The following is a 20,000-nucleotide window of genomic DNA, read 5'->3' on the forward strand; positions in this document are numbered from 1 at the left end:
TGGGTTCCTGTGTGATGTTTTTAAGATACTGACCTCCTTCATTTAAACCTCAAATCATTTCAGTTCACACCAGAAACACTGACTTCACATACAGCATCAAAAATGTTGATGAAATATTACTGAGGTAACAAATACGGAGCAGTGAATCATCTTGGGTCACATTTTGAAAATGAAATCTTTTCTCTTTAATAAAGGAATGTTTTAAGATGCCTCAGTCATGTGGAGTTCTTGGTGGAAAACCCAACCTGGCTTATTACTTTATCGGATTTCTAGGTGAGTTTCTTCTCTGAGTCACACAACACAAGCGAAACTAACACAGTGATAAACTAAAGGACAAACTGACGGGACACTGGCTGTGTTCTGATCTGGGGCAGTTTCATGTGGGCTATTTTAGCAGCATGATTAAAGGAATTGGATCGATGGAGTAAAAGACAATAATCTTAGACCAGAGTAAAATACTGACACTAATCTGTTCATCTGTTCATGTTCTGGGATCAAACTGAAAACATGATTGATTTGGTTTTTCATGTTTGCAATCTGTCGTTCTCCTTCTTCTTCTTCTTCTTCTTCTTCCTCTTCCTCTTCCTCTTCTCGATGTTTGTTGTCATGGTGTTAAAGTCTGGGGGCGAGTGTAAAGTGTGTGAACTGAAAACTAAGTGCAGGTTTCACATGTTTTCTTTCACTGTTACTGCCCACGTCCTCCTCAGATGATGAGCTGATTTATCTGGACCCTCACACCACCCAGTCAGCTGTGGACTCAGAGACGGAGCTCGGGGTGGATGATCAGAGCTACCACTGCCAGAGGAGTCCTCATCGCATGAAGATGGAGTGCCTGGACCCGTCTGTAGCTCTGGTGAGGCTGCAGTGATGAAGTCCGAATCATTTCAAACGGATTTTTTGAGGAAACCTGAGCAGCAGAATTTGAGTTCTGAGTCAAAATCTGAGTCAGTTTAAAGAAACATGAAGCAAAAAATAGTGAAGTGAAAATCTGCATTTAAAGATTTACTGAAGTGTAAATAAATTAAAAGTAAATATTTTAACTGATTTATTTGTCCAAATATTTGTTAAACATTACACAAACCTAAAATTTAATCAGATACCTTATTAATATTTAACTGATTAGCAGCAGTTGGGGAGAAAAAATGGAAATTATTTAACAAGTAATTTGAATTTTGAAATGAAAATAAATTAAAAAAATGAAATAAATAAAATAAAAATTTGAGTAGAATAAAACTGTAATGTGAAATTATTCATGTTTGTTCTATCTGCGCTTCTTCACAGGGTTTCTTCTGTAAGAGTGAGGACGACTTTGACAGCTGGTGTAATCAGGTTCAGCAGGTAGAGCTTTAAATGTTCCTCATTGCTGATGGATTTTTTGATCAGTAGTTTATTATATTTGTCCTTTAATTCTTTCTGCTTGTGGCCTTGAAGGAAATCCTGAAGAAGCGAAACTTGCGAATGTTTGAGTTGGTGGAGAAACATCCGTCTCACTGGCCTCCGTTCATTCCTCCGACTAAACCTGAGGTGCAGACCACAGGAGCAGGTGAGATCACTGATCCCGACCAGCTCGTATAGATTAGCTGTTAACAGCATGAGCGTGGGGCAGTGTGGGGCAACATGGGGCAGGGCAGCGTGGGGCAGTGCGGGGCAACATGGGGCAGGGCAGCGTGGGGCAGTGCGGGGCAATATGGGGCAGGGCAAAGTGGGGCAGTGCAGGGCAGTGGGGAGCAACAGGGGCAGTGCAGGGCAGCATGGGGCAGCCTGGTTCCTGTACTAGTGCCAGTTGCAGTTCTCATTATGACCACTAGGTGCAGTAATAATACACTCTATGCTGCAGCTTGCTACATGAAAAACCAGAAAACATTCTCACACAAAAACTTTTTAAATTGTTGTTGCCTGAAAAGACGTGAGATATTTAAGTATATGTAGGTGTGACTCAGGAACTTGATGAAGATTATCATTTGTTAAATGGTTAATAAAATCAGTTTCAGAGTTTCATGATCAGGTTTTTTCCTTTGTAGAGTTCATCGAGTCCACAGAGAAACTGTTTGAGTCTGAGGAGGAGTTTGAGATCCTGAATGCTTAAACTCCACAACTTAACCTTCATGCAATCAAAGGAAGCTGATTGGGCTGAAACCTCAGATCAACCTCAGTGTTCAACTTCTCCACACCGTAAAAGTGCCTCAGATCAACACCAAGCACAGACAAATAAATAAACAACAAAGATACACCAGGACCTAAAGAGCTGGGAACGCTGAGCTGAAGGACGGAGAGGGTGAAGCTCTCAATTAGAACAAGCCAAGGATTACTGTAGCCACTGTGTGTGTGTGTGTGTGTGTGTGTGTGTGTGTGTGTGTGTGTGTGTGTGTGTATAAAATGACTTGGAGAATTCTCAGGTTGAATGAACTGCATTGTACTGTATCACAACATCGCCTACTGCACAGGACCTGTTAGAGAACAAGCATGGAGTTGATGAGGATGATGATGATGCTGCCACAGCCTCAACACACACACACACACACAGTTAAAATGTGTCCATCATAAACAGAGTTAAATAATAAATAAATTCATTTTTTTAATTGTGCATTTATATAAATATGCTTGAAAATAAAAAAATATTTAATGCAGCTTTTCTGCAGGTTTGTAAAGCATCTGTAAAAAAAATGAAACTTTCAAAATGAAATGAAACAATAAGCATTTCGTCTTCACCATTTTTGACTTTTGCAGTATTGATATTTTTAAACTACAGCAGCTGATTAATTTGTGGATTTGGACCTTCGGCATATATTACATTCATTTAGATTTACACTCACTGGACATTTTATTAGAAACACCAGTGCACACACTTGTCCTGCCAACCAGCCAATCACGTGTCAGTAACCTGACGTGTAAGAACATGCAGGTGATCTTCAGTTTGTCCAGCAGAGGGCAGCATTCAGCGTTCTGCGCCATAATACCGCACTATTGTGTCAGTGATGTTTAGATGGGAATCTCTGTCCTTAACACATCTTGGAGCAATGTTGCATCATGTTGGATCACAAACATCTGATAAGAAAACACAAGCATCAATCCCAGAAAGGAATACCTTGGCACTTTTTTTATTGCAATAGCTCTATGACAAGCAAAACCCAATTTGTTAAATATACACCAAAAATAAAATATAAAAATGTAGAACTGACAAAAAAATCCCCAAACACCCTCATTCTGAGATCATGGACAGTGGGTGCTGTGTAGCATGATCAACAAGAGAAAGGGATATCAAAAAATTACAATATTTACAAAGGAAGACAGTGTTTCGAATGATCCGGTTCTCCCAGCATGGTTCAATCACAGACTTTAAGCAGGAGATTGTGAGCGTTGACTGGAATCCTCAAGAGAAAAGAAATGCAAATCATCAGCACACTCTGCCCAGTTCAGCTCATTTTTTCTTGCTGCTCTCTTCCTTAAAAACTCAAACAACAAGGTAAATAAAAAAAGACCAATACCATGATTCCACTGCTTACAATATCAGGTTCCCCAGTTCTAGATCCTCAAAAGATCTCAAAGTACAAAATAAAAACCTGAGCGTGATTCTTTTTCAGCTCATTACTGCAGTTTAGGAAACTTCCCAAAAAACCTAGAGGACTGTTAGTATTCTTCACCCCTCCCTCAATCCCACATCACATTTACATACATTAAAAGCAACGCAATATCATGACATAAATGCTAGTTAAAGTAAAAAACTATGGCTGCCAGAGTGCCATGGAAACAAATGGAAAGCTCACTGACATACAGCGTGGGGATTTTTGCCCCAACATCAATCTGGACGACTACTGCAAAGCTAAACACTTCTCACTACACAGCTTTCCACCACGACCTCTAGCCAACACGTCTTCTTATAAAGCTTTCAGGTACAGGCAAGGAAGGGACTGGGAATATCCCTTAGGTAGAAACCATAAATAAATAAATAAATAAATAAATAAATAAATAAATAAATAAATAAGATTTGAGAAAACACGTTCTTAAATAACTTCATTATTTACATGAACATCTCCTTTCTGTAAGCGTCACGTGAGCCAGCGAGGCTCCGTACAGACGGCGCCGTGTGCAGTGAACAGAACTGGATCAGATTCAATCAATCAATGGATAAGTAAGTGAATGAATGCAGCAGAGATCAGAACAGAGCACTGAGAGGAAGTGGAGGCTTCACCGGTGTGGACGTCACCTGTGTGGACGTCACCTGTGTGGACGTCACCTGTGTGGACGTCACCTGTGTGGACGTCACCTGTGTGGACCAGAGGAACAATTTCAGTAAACTTTGTCCTCTGGCTGAAACTGAAGACAGTAAAAAACTTCAACACATCTGCAGCATTTTCACAGAAAATCAAAATAAATAAAAAAAATACAACAGAAGGAAAAGATGTTACTCAGTGGCCTTCCACATTCCAAATACAAAAAGAGACTCTCTCTGTGTGTGTGTGTGTGTGTGTGTGTGTGTGTGTGTGTGTGTGTGTGTGTGTGTGTGTAAAAACTAGACTTTACATCTAAAGAGATTCCAGGTGATTAAACATTTATCTTTTTCAGCATGAGACAGATTTACTGAATCGATTTCCAGTGATCTGGACTGGAGGTAGTGACGATGTGAATCAGAAACGCTGTCTTACATTTATTTAAATTTATCTAATAACTACAAAGTGCTAAGTGTGAGTTTGTGTTCAGTGAGACCCCCCACCCCCCACCCCACTCTCCAGGAGGGGAAACTCCTCAGAGCTCAGAGACGTTAGAACACTCTCTCTAAACATCACTGCAATCTACTGCTTCAGGAGACACACATGTGCTTCTGCAGCATCTGTGGACCTTCTGAAGTGTTTTAGTGAATGCAGAAAGGAATCAGTGGAAGTCTGAAGACTCGCACGCTGGGAACAGGATTCACCCCAAACGCCATCGACATCACCAGAACATTCAGCTATAAGGAATATACAGCGCATCCAAGTCCCCAGTGGAACCCAAAATATTAACTAGTCTCACTTTAAAGGTGGTGTGTGTGTGTGTGTGTGGGTGTGTGTGTGTGTGTGTGTGGCCAATATGAATCCCTTAACTGATGTGTAAGTTCCCCAAAAAAATAAACTGTCTAAAATGTCTCAGACAGACAAATCGATCTAAATAAATAAAGAGGTGTGTGTGTGTGTGTGTGTGTGTGTGTGTGTGTGTTAAGGGGACTACTAAGTAGTTGGCACATTTTTACAAAATCTCATGTAATACACAAGCACCTGGTATTTACAGTGATTCAGCAGGTTGTGAGGACTGAGAAGAAGAACATGATGGAGTTTAGTAAGTGCTCGAAGTCAGATGAAGTTCACAGCTCAGATCAGCGCAGTCACTCACGTAAACAATAACACACGTGTGTTTTAACTGAACAATAAAAATGGAACCAGTCTGAGGCAGTTATGTAAGAGACAGAGCAACAGAGGCTGTGTAGTTTATTCAGTCTTTGCAGTTCGAGGTCTGATGAAGAGGAGGAGGATGAGGGTGAGGCAGCTTCCTCTTCTGCACTCTGGAGTCCACTGGATTTCCAAAATACTGATTTCCTCCCAGCATACAGCATGTTCACTCTGCGACACACACACACACACACACACACACACACACACGTCATTTTCAAAAGAAACTGGTGTTTATTGGTAGAGCTTTAAATATAAAAAACATTAAAATATACTTAAACAAATAATGTATTACTTAATATTGTAATATATATCTGTATTACATGTTGTGTAGTTGTGTAGATGTGTAGATGTTGTGTACATGTTGTGTAGATGTTGTGTAGATGTGTAGATGTTGTGTAGATGTTGTGTAGTTTACAGGCTGTTATAAATCTCTACACACAGTTCATTCATTATTGACTTAAATCAGAAGTATTTAATAAAACAGTTCTTCACCACGACATTGTGGATATTTACAGAATAATCACAGCGTCACAACATTATAGTGTTTATTCTGTATAAAACTAATATAATCTGTCTCTGTTCTGTCCTGTGTGTGTGTGTGTGTGTGTGTGTGTGTGTGTGTGTGTGTGTGTGTGTGTGTGTGTGTGTGTGCGACTGATTTGTTTGACTAAATTAAGATAACGTCCCCAGTTCAGGACAGACGGTGAGATTCGGCCTGTTGGTCTCACGACACGTCTCAGGGAGGAGAATGAAGAGGTTTGAAACATAATTAATAATTAATATTAACATTAACATCATTTCCTGAGATGTTTGTATTAAACTAAAAGTAATCATTATTTATGTGTTTATTATTGTTTTTATTATTATTATTATTATTATTATTATTATTAATATTAATAATAATAATAATAATAATAATAATAGCAGTTTTTAAACTGTAATGTTGGTGTTTTTGTGCAAATCTGTGTTTATATTTATATAAAATAATTGATATAAAGAGTGTAAATGTGATGATCAGAGTTTTATTTGTTCAGATTAACATGTGCTCAGTCGAATACATCCATGTTTCTGCACACGGGGCGTGTAAACTTATGGACTGATGTAAACGTATGTAAACTTATGGACTGATGTAAACGTATGTAAACGTATGGACTGATGTAAACGTATGAAACGTATGTAAACGTATGTAAACGTATGGACTCATGTAAACTTATGGACTGATGTAAACGTATGTAACGTATGTAAACGTATGTAAACTTATGGACTGATGTAAACGTATGTAACGTATGTAAACGTATGTAAACTTATGGACTGATGTAAACGTATGTAAACGTATGGACTGATGTAAACGTATGTAAACTTATGGACTGATGTAAACTTATGGACTGATGTAAACGTATGTAAACTTATGGACTGATGTAAACGTATGTAAACTTATGGACTGATGTAAACTTATGGACTGATGTAAACGTATGTAAACGTATGTAAACTTATGGACTGATGTAAACTTATGGACTGATGTAAACGTATGTAAACTTATGTAAACTTATGGACTGATGTAAACGTATGTAAACGTATGGACTGATGTAAACGTATGTAAACGTATGGACTGATGTAAACATATGGACTGATGTAAACGTATGTAAACGTATGTAAACGGATGTAAACGTATGGACTGATGTAAACGTATGTAAACGTATGTAAACGTATGGACTGATGTAAACGTATGTAAACGTATGTAAACGTATGGACTGATGTAAACGTATGTAAACGTATGTAAACATATGGACTGATGTAAACGTATGTAAACGTATGTAAACGTATGTAAACGTATGGACTGATGTAAACGTATGTAAACGTATGGACTGATGTAAACGTATGTAAACGTATGTAAACGTATGTACTGATGTAAACGTATGTAAACGTATGTAAACATATGGACTGATGTAAACGTATGTAAACGTATGTAAACGTATGTAAACATATGGACTGATGTAAACGTATGTAAACGTATGTAAACATATGGACTGATGTAAACGTATGTAAACGTATGTAAACGTATGGACTGATGTAAACGTATGTAAACGTATGTAAACGTATGGACACGTATGGACTGATGTAAACGTATGTAAACGTATGTAAACGTATGGACTGATGTAAACGTATGTAAACGTATGTAAACGTATGTAAACGTATGGACTGATGTAAACGTATGTAAACGTATGTAAACATATGGACTGATGTAAACGTATGTAAACGTATGGACTGATGTAAACGTATGTAAACGTATGTAAACGTATGGACTGATGTAAACGTATGTAAACGTATGTAAACGTATGGACTGATGTAAACGTATGTAAACGTATGTAAACGTATGGACTGATGTAAACGTATGTAAACGTATGTAAACGTATGGACTGATGTAAACGTATGTAAACGTATGGACTGATGTAAACGTATGTAAACGTATGTAAACATAAGGACTGATGTAAACGTATGTAAACGTATGGACTGATGTAAACGTATGTAAACGTATGTAAACGTATGGACTGATGTAAACGTATGTAAACGTATGTAAACGTATGGACTGATGTAGAGCTGATAAATATAATCATAAACATATAAAAAGCATCATTTATATAAATAAATGTAAGAGTGCAGTCACTGTGTAGAGGAGGAACTTGTGCTTATTGGGTAATAATTAACACCAGACGTCTGACACCCCACACACACACACACACACACACACACCCCACAAACACACACACACACCCCACACACACACACCCCACACACACACACACCCCACACACACACACACACCCCACACACACACACCCCACACACACCAAACACAGAACACCAAACACACACAAACACAACACACCGCACCACACACACAAACACACCAAACACAGAACACCAAACACACACAAACACAACACACCGCACCACACACACAAACACAACACAACACACCGCACCACACACACAAACACAACACAACACACCGCACCACACACACAAACACAACACACACAAACACACCACACACAAACACACACCACACACCAAACATAACACACACAAACACATACCAAACACACCACACACAAACGCACACCAAACACACACACAAACACACACCACACACAAACACACACCAAACACACCACACACACAAACACACACAAACACACACCAAACACACCACACACACAAACACACACCAAACACAACCACACACAACACAACACACACAAACACACCGCACCACACACACACAACACACCACACACACCAAACACACTGCACCACACACACACAGACACACCACAACACACACACACCAAACACACCAATCACACAAAACAACACCCCAAACACACACATCACAACACACCAAACACACCAAAACACAAAAAACACACCACAAACAAACACACACAAACACACCAAACACAGCACAACAGACTGAACACACCAAACACACACACCAAACACACACGGTTACATTCCTGCTGTAATGTAACTGACGCTGTCGTGTTCAGTATCATCTGGTAATAATCCATCATCAGTGTGAGATTTTTATATTATTTGTTTAAATAATCTTCTTATTAAAGCAGAAGAGTTTCCTGTAAAGATCTCCTGTGATTTAGTTACAGTCCGTAATCTCAGCAATAAGGAGAAGCCGAGCGCTGACTTTCACTGCATGACATCATACCACAAGCTGAACTTATTCATATTTATTCATGAGGGGTTTTTTACAGCATGAGAAAGGAATAAATGATGAGAGAAATGAAACGAAGCTTTAAAGGAGCTGAACACAAACCTGTGGGTTAATGTAAGTGTAAAGTGTCTAAAGACTCACAATTACACACAAATAAACACCAGCAGACACCAGAGGGACACAAAGACTGCGTCCCCTCACTTACGTTAATCATTTCTGTTACTTAAATCATCAGTCAGGAAGCAGAAGACAGTGTAGACTGTAGATCTGCAGGAGCTTCAGTCACAGACGATGACAGACACGATGAGAGCCAACGAGAAACCTTTATGCATTTAGTCTCATTTTCAGTGCAAAACCCCACAAAAAGCTGCAATATTCATTTTGCCAAATGAAATAAAAATGTAACTGTGTGCATTTCAGTGGCAGTGACGAGTCATTAGGGCTGAAACAATACTGATACTGAAAAGAAAAAACATCTCACAAAATCAAAAAGCAAAGAAAGAAACAATGACACTGAACAAGCATTCGATAGTTAGCAGTAAATTAGCAGTGAGCGAGCGGTCCGGGGTGTGTGATGTACTGCTCTGTGAAAAAGCTGCCAGGTTAGTCGTCATTTAACTTGTAGCATAAGGGGAGACAAAAATACAACCAACCTTTGGAGGCAGTGGTGTGTCCTCCTGACTTGGATAAGTCCAAACAAGCACAAAGCTCATGCTCCTCAAGTGTCCCGTGAGATGGGTATGGAGGTGTGGCATCGTGGGTCATCCTGGGGACTTCCCTCAGGTCCAGAGCGATATAGTTGAGGTAGCTGGATGAAACGTTGCAGCACGTTCCTCCAGTGGCACAGTTAGCAGTGAGGAGAACAGAGTCTGGAGATCTTTGATCTTCTGTGTATGACCACATGCTGTCAAACGAGGCCGAATTCTGCCATCGACAGCCTTCTACAAGATTCACAATGGCAGAGGGTCTAGCAGTACATCCACCCGCAGTGCCACCAGAACAAGGGTAGAAAGTCTCTGAGCTGTGTCTCCTCCGGCCTTGTGGATCTACCCTTATGACCTTAGGCTCAGTTTGAGGGCTGGGTGACCTTTCTGACACACACAGGTGCTGTATCAGCCTGGAGGGACTCTCAGCTTCTCTGTGGATGTTCTTGGGGACAAAGTCATTCTGAGCCTGGCCATAGGTGCACCCTAAGGGGCGTGCGTAGTTCGGAGGGTTCCACGGGGCTACGAGAGAATGGCGAGGAGGACGGTTCTTCAGAAGGTTGTCCATGTTTAGACCCATGTAGTCATGGTCAGGTGAAGAGCAGCACAGCTGATAACAAGGCTGAGAACTCGGCCCGGTGGGGGAGTCCACTGCCGATGGGGAGGATGTGGGGCCTGCATGAGGAGGCCTGTCTCCAGACTCCATGTGAATGTACTCTCCTGGACTGGTAGGACTCAGAGGTTCAACAGGCGACTCGGGAACATATTCTGCTTTTCGGCGATCCTCTCGGCACGGGGTTTTGTAAGAGCGTGGAAGAGAGAAATAGGAGCCATAAGACTTGGGGCCTTCAGGGGAAGTCTGCCTGTAGCCTTCAGCAGCACTTACCCGGGACATGTCCATGTATTCATCATATTCGTTTTGGCTTCTGCTGGAGGGACTGTTTATTCCAGGAGAAGGGTTGTCTTGTGGCAGCATCATCATGTAGCCGTGTTTGTCCAGCTGCTGTAAGGAGCACGGATGAAGGTGCAGGGAGACCGGGTCGTTTGCTCTGGGTTGCATAGGGGTGTAATCTGTATGAGGAGAGGAGATGATGCTGTATATCATAGGCATGTAACCGTCTTCCTTAAGCAGTTTCTTCTGACCGTCTGTGTTGAGAGAGGGAGGCCTGTTTGGGTGATGTAACTCAGAGTAAGATTTATAGTCTGCTTTAAGGAGGCAGGAGCAGACAGCATGCCGTTTTGACTCCACAGGGCTCGGTTCATCTAATGAAGATGAAGTCTGTGTTGCTTTCTGGTGCATGACACCTAAACTGTTCCCAGGTTTTGGCTTGGTGTAATGTGTGAGCTTGAAAAAAGTTCTTTCCATATAACTGCTCTCCTCCTCAAAAGTCCTGGTTCCACCCTGTGTGTCTTTGTACCAATCCATGGCCATGTAGTCCACAAGTCGGTTCTCCTCCCTAATGGGCGGAGTGTCACTGTGAGGTTCAGGTGTACTGCTGCTTGCATGGAAATATCTGTAGTCACATGGGCTTGGACAGAATTCATCAGAGGAGTTAAAACCTCCATCACTGGGAGAGCCACAGATGGAGGAGCTGGAGGGTCGTGTGTGTGTGTCTGAGGCTGAACCGTGGCCACTGCTGCTAGAAACGCTGATGGGACTGGTAGCAGACAGGAAGTGCGATACGGGCAGCGAGGCAGAGCGGGTATGATGGGCAAAACCAGGTGAAGCGTGGGTACAGCAGCCACCACTCTCCTCCCGGCCCACATTGAGGCAGGGTGTGTTTAGGTGCAACAAGCTGCCCGTGCCCGAGCTGAGCGGTCGATCTGAGGTGCCCTCGCCTTCACTGGACGTACGGTAGCGCTGTCCTATCATGCTTTTACTCTTTCCTGCAGGAGATATGCCCGTCACTGAATCAGTTCTGGAGGCACGCTGGAGCCCTGTCTGGCTGGGAGGGAGATTGCCAAAGTGGCGGCGCGTCGTGATAAATGGTATGGGGTTGGAACCAGAGGACTGGCTCTTGCTCCGTGGTCTGAAGTCTGGAAAGGCCTTTAAAGCTTTCATAGTGTCCAGTATGGTCTCGTGCATGTTCTGAGCCACTACAGAGTCTTCCACTTGTACCCAGATCTCACCTGGACCAATAGAAGAAGAGCGTCCCACCTCGATAAAGAAAAAGCTTTCCGAATGTCCGCAACGGCGAATGTTCATCAAAGGCAGGTTCACAGCAGGGGTTTCGGAATTTAACTTCACTAGGTGAATTGTCTTGGCGGAAAGGCACAGACGGTACACCCCCATTAAATTCTTGGTCTGCCCCAAACCTTTGGGTTTCACATTCACCTGCCACACCTCTTTAAAAATGGTCCCAGGTGAAATGGTCCCATAACCGTCATCTAACTCGTCCGTGTCCAGCTGCCCCTTTTTGCCCTCGGTCATCAGTTCTGTGAGGGCCAGGTACCAGTCCTCCTGCTCCTGCTCACTGTCAGCCACCATAGCAAAATACTCATCTTTAGTATAAAGAGCAATGAGGTATTTGTTCTTAGCATCAGCCCTCTTGTTGACTGTGAAACACTGAGACAGGTAAATAACCCTCTTAGGAGGACACACAACACCGGCAGTGGAGGCAGCAGCTTTTAGTGCATTTCGGAATTTTTTCTCACTGTCATAGTACTCCAGGCGACTGGGCCCAAGGTTGCTGGGTCCCCTCAACACAAAAAACCTCTTGTGTCCATGTTTCTGTTTTCTCAGATATCCACACTTCCACACATCAGCATCCACACTGCCTGAGCACACGGCGGCGGCGGCGGCCAGAGCGGCAGCGGTGGTGTCCGTGCTGAGGACGCGGCAGAAGGCAGAGTCGTGCACCTTGTACTGGAGCGCGGGGAGATGTTTCCTCACCACAGGATCCTGAGCTTTCTCCTCTGGGAAAAGATGATGAACTCTGAAGTGGTAAGGTGGTGGGTGTCTCCTCGGAAGAGCACCGTGGTGGTGGTGGTGGTGGTGATGAGCAGAGGCCGTGGAGTGCGCGGGCAAGCGCGAGCCACCGTTATTGATTGAGCAGCAGGAGGAGGAGGAGGAGGAGGATGAAGACTCACCGCTGGTCGCGACCGCCGCCGTTTTTGCAACACGACGCGTCTCCCGCGGCAACATAACGCCGTTATCGTGGAGATCTGCCATGGGACGATGAAATTAAAGGTCACTTTACCTCAGTTACACTGACGCACGGCCCATTTTTGGGAGGGAGTTTGGGGAGAGAGAGAGAGAGAGAGAGAGAGAGAGAGAGAGAGAGAGAGAGAGAGAGAGAGAGAGAGAGAGAGACACAATGAGAGAGAATGAGAGAGACACACACACAGAGAGAGACACACACACAGAGAGAGACACACACACACAGAGAGAGACACACACACAGAGAGAGACACACACTGAGACACCCACAAACACACAGACAGAGAGAGAGAGAGAGAGAGAGAGAGAGAGAGAGAGAGAGAGAGAGAGAGAGAGAGAGAATGAGACAGACACACACACACACACACACAGAATGAGAGATGAGCTTCCCTCCTTAACGTAATAAATCCTCCCCGCTGTGTGACGCGGTGTCCTGGCGGATCTTCAGTATAAAACGCAGGACAAAACGTGGCACCTCAGCAGACGCACCGAAACGCTGCCATGATCCAGCTTTATTTCTCCCTTCACTCATGGTGGCTACACATCACTACGACCCAGCGAAAACATCACGTGACACAAACGTCAGCGAGAAGTTCAGGGCGATAGGGAAGGTACAGGAGATGGGCCATGCTAGGCAACTAGGCCTCTGATTGGCCAGACGCTCAAAAGATCTGTGACTGGCACAGACAGCAACTAATAACATGGAAGGATCCGCTGGTGTCTCGCGTCTGATTGGTGCGACTGGTCCTGTGTGCAGACAGAGGCGTGGCTTAAAAAAAAAGAAAGATGTGTAATGAGAATAAGGACGAGGTTCCTCCAGAAAAGGAGACAAAAAGGCAGGAGATGGAGGATCACAATGAGCTGCTGTGAACAAAGGGAAATTAACCTTTTACTGAAGTCTATTATTCTGGTGTCATTTCAGGGTTCTGTGTTTAACATGATTATAATCAGAGACATGGATCTGTCTGTCTAAAGGGTATTTATTTATTTCTTTGTTTGTTTGTTTGTTTGGTCAAAACCTACATATATTGCGTGTTATTAATTTCTGTAACTGCTGTTTGTTATATTGTACTTGTGTTAATGTATTTTTCTGTTTCAAGCACAATTAAAAAATGAAGAAAAATTTTAAAGACTTCCACATTTTTATTTTTCTATTTATTTTAACTCACTTTTACCAACTGCTTTATCATGGTCAGGGTGTAAACACACACACACACACACACACACACACACACACATATACACACACATATACACACACTTATACACACACATATACACACACATATACACATACACATATACACACACACATATACACACATATACACACACACACACACACACACACACACCCACACACACCCCTAAGGGCAATTTTATCTTCTGGTTTCTGTCGTGTTTGTGGAATGAGAGGAAACCAGAGAAAGCAAAGGAAATCTGCTCAGAACCCGAGAACATGTGAAACTACACCAACACACGAACCTGAGCTCAGAATCAAACCCTGGAGTTGTGAGTGTCACTGCTGACAATTTATCTCAATCCATTGCAATAATAATTTAAATCAATATTACACTTCTAAATCACAAGACAACATTCAGGGCATTACATATGATACCATCTAACAGGTCGTTTACTACATTACAGGACAGGACTAATCCTGGACAAGTCATTAGAATAAAAAAATGCAGATGTAACTATTACATCTGTTCAAAAAAAAAAGAACACGACTACATGCTGGAATTATAATCTTTGTGTTAGTCCAATGTTTTAAACCGTATTTTTAAACAGATATTTCATTGTTCAAAAGTTCAGGTTGATCCTCCTGGACTTAGTGAACCAGAGTAATGGGTGAGAACAGAGTCTGATCTTCTCTGGCTTAGCCTTACAGTCCCAGTATAAACATTACAGCCGAATTCATTTAAAGAACCTCTTACTGAGGTATCTGATCATCTCCAGGTGCCAAAAGCACTTCATCTCTTAACTCTTAAACATACCACATCCTCCACAAGTACAGAATGAATCATTTTTGTCCTCTGGGATGAAAGGTACCGTAACCCCGTTAAAAGAATCATGGTTTCATTCTCAGATTCTTCCAAGTTGAAGAGTTGCTTCTTCAGTCAGATATTATAACTCACATGTTCTCCTCATCTATGCCTGCTTTTGTGGAATGAAGAAAAGATGCTGGAAAAAACCTTCTCTCTAACAGTTTCTGTGACATTAATGAGTTGGGGGAAAACTATTTTTCTGGAAACTTAAACATTACAGACATTGCTTTTGTGCTCCTGATCTCTTAATGTCCATCACAGTAGAGCTGTTAATGATGGTGGATCACAAAATTTTCCTCAGTGAAGTCCACATTGGGCAGCTGAGCCACATGCCTCACAACCAAGATCTTCTTTACTGCTTTCTGCAGCAGCTGCTTGAAGTCACGCACCATCTCTGACCTGCAACACAGCAATAAGCAACATCAGTTCAGATCATCTGTAAAACCCCTCGTCCAACTCGTTCCTCAGGAGACCTGCCAGGATTAGGGATCTGTGTAGATTAGTCATTTAACACAGTCAGTGAAGAAAAGGAGGCAAACATGAAGCTTTCACTTTGCCTCATTTGGTTTTATTCAGTCCTTCACTAAACACTGCTAAATCATTACTATTAATGTAAGGAGTTTATGTGAGATTTCAGAAGAATGCAGGCTTGTGTGATATAACAGTTTAATTAGACCTACATGATATTACACAGCTACAATATCCAGTGATCTTTAATCTGTTAGATTAGATTAGATTAATTTAGTTTAGATTAGTAGATGTGTTGAAGTTTGTGTAGAAGCTCCACAGTTTAACTTAAGAGTAAACTATTTAGGGTTAGGAACAAACTCGAGTTCCCTCTCATAAATCCTCCAGAAAATCAGCCTCTTACTCTACAATAAAACAGGAAACGATCCAATGCACATATGAATCTGGACTGAACTGTGCAGGTGTTTTTGATCTCTCTGATGTTACCTGACCGCACCTGGAAGCCCCGCCCCTTCCCTCCGACTCACAGTGACCAGAGAATGTTTTACATTCATTCATGAGAAATGACCTGTATCAGTGTGTGTTCCGCTTAGTGAACATTACACACGTGTACAGTTAACATCAGGTAAATATATTTATTAGGGTTGACATGGAAAAAATCTGACTGAAAATGGTCAGAAAGTGAAACAAAAGAAATATATACTATATTTAATTAATATTCGTATCACCAAATCAAACCCTTTATAAATGTTAGAAATAATCAGGAAGTAATACCATTTTTTCTCTCCTGCTGTGTTCAGCATTCAAATGTGTTGAAACACTTTGAGCTTTAAATCAACAGTGAAAATGTGGGTCAGTATTTAACGTTTCTGTGGATCACCAATAAATCCTGTTGAGTTTGTGTGCTTGTGTCTGTCTGTAAGCAGCTCCTGACTGCACAGTGCTGATGTTCTCACTGCTCCTCTTTACACCTGACCTGGTGGAAATGATCAAGAGTTTTCTGCCAATGACAAGTAAGGACGTTGTATATCACACAAGCCCAGGAAGTGTATGAAGGAAATTCCAGGCTATGATGGAGATGCCAGAAATGAAAGAAGCATAGTCAAAGCTTTATAGATGAATAAGGCACATGTGGAGACAGACAGACATAAAGAAAGTGGAATCAGATTCTGTATAAAGTTGTATTCATGAAGGATCTGAGCTGTGTGACAGTTTGTCACTACTGAGAGACTTTCTCCTGAACTTAAACACTGCTAACCTTCACCACGACTGCCACAACAATACACATCATTTAAATATTACACACAGACACTAAATATAAACAGGCACAAATCCAACCTTCAGTTAAAGTGGTGATGTAGGTAACTAAGGTGTTAATCACATCTGATCAACAACAAACACCGCTGATTTAACAGTGTTTATTAAGGAAGGATGTTAAACAATAAAACACTCAGATTCTTTATGAATACCTGCTCCTCATTGTTCTTTAAGTACCACCCCACACGTCTGAGACAATGAAGGCAAAATCACAGCAGAGACATGAAATAAAGTTTAAAATAAACACTGTAATGAGTTTAGGTCAGGAACAGTGCTGCGATGATTGGAGCTCCAGCGCTGGATGCATAACACTACCTCATTTCTTCTTTGCTAATTGGGCCTCAGCTTTCTTCCGTTTGAATCGGGCGATTTCCTCCATCTGCAAGCCGTGGGCCATTTGTCTGAAAGATATATTAAAGAGGCACGATAAACAAGCCAAACACAATACAGGGACGGGGAAAGGGGCAACCAGCTTCAATCCTGGAGGCCAGGTCTTGCCAAAATGTCCTGAGCATCACATGATGTTTACCTCCAGGAACAAAGAGAGCTACCCCTAAAAGAACTGATTAATAAACCTACCCTGACTTGAGCTCAGGGGGAACAGGGAGCGGTTTAGTGAATCCATCTTTACCCACAAGCCAGTAGGTTTCCTCCATCCCTTTGCCCTGCCGGGAGTGAAGCGTAATTTAATCAGGGATTAGAAACAGTTTGTAGGAGCAGATACTTTCTGTGCAGACGATCATCTTATCACCTAGTATTCAGTTATCTAACATCAGACTCTTCTGTAGCTGGGCAGGAAGTGACAGATTCTGGGTAAGAATTTCGGCCTGTTGGGGAAATGTTATATCTGCACTGTCTGTATTTATGTTATTGGGGTTTTTTTTGTTTTTTTTTAAATCAATGAAAATATTTGTTTGTTTTTGGTTTTTGTTCCCTGTAAAATCCTGTTTTTTTGATCTGTTGTGGCCTGAACATTCATTTAACCCTAATACTGTTAATGTTTTACCGATATTTAATACGGTTTAATATTTTATATTACTGATACTTGTGAAATGTAAACATAAGTGTGTTTGTGTGTGTGTGTGTGTGTGTGTGTGTGTGTGTGTGTGTGTGTGTGTGTGTGTGTGTGTGCGAGTGTGTGTGTGTGTGTGTGTGTGTGCGTGTGCGCACGTGCGTGTGTGTGTGTGTGTGTGTGTGTGTGTGTGTGTGCGTGTGCGCACGTGCATGCGTGTGTGTGTGTGTGTGTGTGTGTGTGTGTGTGTGTGTGTGTGTTGTATTTACCTTTAATTCACTTCTTCCACGTATCTGGACCTGATATCCTTCCTTAAGGTCCAGAAGGATCTTCACCGTGGTGTGACTGACATGGATGCGGTACGCTGCACACAATGACACTCCAAATCAATTCAATTTAAATTTATTTGTACAACATTTTCTCTCAAGAAACATAATACAAAAAGTTTAATATTCTACAAAGCTTAATACAATACAAAATTCAAAATGAATATTAGATTTCTATTTAAATGTGTATTTATTCCCAATAAACAAGTCTGAGGCGACTGAGGTAAGGAAAAAAACTCCCTCATCACTGATAATTACTCTAATCTACTCTGATAATCACACTAACTCTCCGAATATTCCTAAAAAAAATGATAAATTCCTCTGAACATTATTCATGTCAGGAACAGTTTGGACTTTTCCCTGCCTGGACACTAGGGGGACATTCTGGCAGGTATTGTCTTGTGCCATGTGTTTTTGTTTGTGTGTGTCACGTGTGTTGCCCCGCCCTGATCCTTAATCCCTTCCCTGCACACCTGTTCCTCGTGTTTCTATGATTGCTTCCCCTATTTAACCCTGCGGCAGTGTGTCTGGTTGTGTCTGTGTCTGTGTCCGTGTCCCTGTGTCCCCAGACTTTTGTCATTCTCCCTAATAAACCTCCTTTTACCCCTGCACGTGGGTCTGAATGTTATCTGTGATGTCATTTTAATTTTCAGTTTGCAAAAACGTATTAACATTAATCCTATTTAATTAGCTGTGTTTTAATAGTACAGCTGCTGTTTGGCTTTGTGAACATTAGCAGGACTGTTTTGTGAATACTGGACTTCCCAGTTTTAATTTCTTTTGTTCCTTTGCTTTAATACTCTATTTACTATCGCACCACTGTAATAATCCAAGGAGAAGGTCTTAAATTTGCTTTATCTGCTAGCTCAGTAAAAACAAACTGTAATGTTTATTTCACACATTCCCTTGTTCTTAGGAAACAATGCGGTAAAACATCACTTCTCTTTCACTTCCTGACTGCCATGTTGTTGTATTTTTAGATATTTGAGTCACTCACGCATGCCAGTGGACTCCATTCTGGAGGCGATGTTCACTGTGTTCCCAAACAGACAATATCGAGGCATGGTGAGACCGACGACTCCAGCCACACACGATCCTGAAACACAGTGTGGCTGGTAAAGATGAGTCCTGAGACCAGGACATGGGACTTGTCCCATGTTTTAAAGCAGGGCTCTGTTGTCTCTCTGGAGCTCATACTAGACTCTACAGGCTACTGACCCGTGTGAAGTCCGATTCGAATGCGTACTGGAACTTCAGGCATGTGTCTCATCTTGAAGGTGCCGATAGCGCTCAGGATGTCCAGCGCCATGTTGGTGATCTCAGCAGCATGTCGGTCACCGTTGGGAACAGGAACTCCAGACGCCACCATGTAAGCATCTCCAATTGTTTCCACCTGAATATCAGAGGTGTGAGTTAACTGTATTTTTAGGTACACAATAAATAAGTTTCATTAATGTTTTAAGTGTATTGATTATTGAATGTGAGTTGTGAGAGTTTACAATACACTTTATTAAGTTCGTCCAGCTAATTTGCACTTCACTTCTTTCAAAGGTCAGTGTGTGTGTTTCTATATATACATCTTATAGGGTTAATCTAATTACAAAAGAAGTATAATCTCCCATGTAGGATCATTACTCTATTCAACAAACACTCCCTAGGAAGCTCCTTATTCTGACCCGCAGACACACTCACAGTTCATTTCAGAAGATTGTATGGTGTAAGATATCAGATATTATTATCTGAGAACTGTTTAATTTATGAAGTTAATCCATCATTATTATTACATTTTAATAATAAAATCTTTTTACCTTG

At 41.6% G+C, this 20,000-nt stretch overlaps 3 protein-coding genes across 9 annotated transcripts in view; 1 reads left to right on the forward strand and 2 right to left on the reverse strand.

Moving 5' to 3' along the window:
• atg4a (autophagy related 4A, cysteine peptidase) overlaps nucleotides 1–5,184 on the forward strand; it is a 9,284-nt gene extending 4,100 nt beyond the window's left edge. For 2 of the 3 annotated variants that reach the window (XM_047805752.1, XM_027154349.2), the window contains 5 exons: nucleotides 195–273; nucleotides 708–853; nucleotides 1,282–1,338; nucleotides 1,432–1,543; nucleotides 2,022–2,711. In XM_047805752.1, the coding sequence (XP_047661708.1) occupies nucleotides 195–273; nucleotides 708–853; nucleotides 1,282–1,338; nucleotides 1,432–1,543; nucleotides 2,022–2,086 (459 nt within the window). In that variant the 3' untranslated portion in view covers nucleotides 2,087–2,711. Of the gene's footprint in view, nucleotides 1–194; nucleotides 274–707; nucleotides 854–1,281; nucleotides 1,339–1,431; nucleotides 1,544–2,021; nucleotides 2,712–5,154 lie in introns of those variants that run through there. The other variant, XR_007139004.1, reaches the window with a different exon arrangement.
• Nucleotides 3,075–13,202, reverse strand: irs4a (insulin receptor substrate 4a). Of its 4 annotated transcripts, none has more exons than XR_007139003.1 (4): nucleotides 9,807–13,202; nucleotides 9,359–9,429; nucleotides 5,261–5,591; nucleotides 3,075–4,264 (listed from the first exon to the last, which is right to left on the reverse strand). XR_007139003.1 is itself a non-coding variant. In XM_047805748.1 (3 exons), exons 1-2 carry the CDS (start codon nucleotides 13,027–13,029, stop codon nucleotides 9,389–9,391), a joined length of 3,264 nt encoding a protein of 1,087 aa, XP_047661704.1. In that variant the 5' UTR covers nucleotides 13,030–13,202; the 3' UTR covers nucleotides 3,075–5,591; nucleotides 9,359–9,388. The 4 variants fall into 4 exon arrangements, 2 of the variants coding, with proteins under 2 accessions (XP_047661704.1, XP_027010146.2); XR_007139002.1 differs by having other exon boundaries at nucleotides 5,250–5,591; XM_047805748.1 differs by having other exon boundaries at nucleotides 3,075–5,591.
• A 1,325-nt stretch (nucleotides 13,203–14,527) lies between these two features.
• LOC113647568 (retinal guanylyl cyclase 2-like) overlaps nucleotides 14,528–20,000 on the reverse strand; it is a 13,036-nt gene continuing 7,563 nt past the window's right edge. For both annotated transcript variants that reach the window (XM_047805751.1, XM_047805749.1), the window contains exons 13-19: nucleotides 19,997–20,000; nucleotides 19,407–19,581; nucleotides 19,186–19,284; nucleotides 18,132–18,226; nucleotides 17,430–17,515; nucleotides 17,166–17,251; nucleotides 14,528–15,464 (exon numbers count right to left, since the gene is read on the reverse strand). The exon at nucleotides 19,997–20,000 is cut by the window's right edge and continues 189 nt beyond it. In XM_047805751.1, coding sequence (XP_047661707.1) covers nucleotides 17,167–17,251; nucleotides 17,430–17,515; nucleotides 18,132–18,226; nucleotides 19,186–19,284; nucleotides 19,407–19,581; nucleotides 19,997–20,000 — 544 coding nt within the window. In that variant the 3' untranslated portion in view covers nucleotides 14,528–15,464; nucleotide 17,166. The remainder of the gene's footprint in view (nucleotides 15,465–17,165; nucleotides 17,252–17,429; nucleotides 17,516–18,131; nucleotides 18,227–19,185; nucleotides 19,285–19,406; nucleotides 19,582–19,996) is intronic.

This window comes from Tachysurus fulvidraco, chromosome 21, assembly GCF_022655615.1.
Source record: "Tachysurus fulvidraco isolate hzauxx_2018 chromosome 21, HZAU_PFXX_2.0, whole genome shotgun sequence".
NCBI lineage: Eukaryota > Metazoa > Chordata > Actinopteri > Siluriformes > Bagridae > Tachysurus > Tachysurus fulvidraco.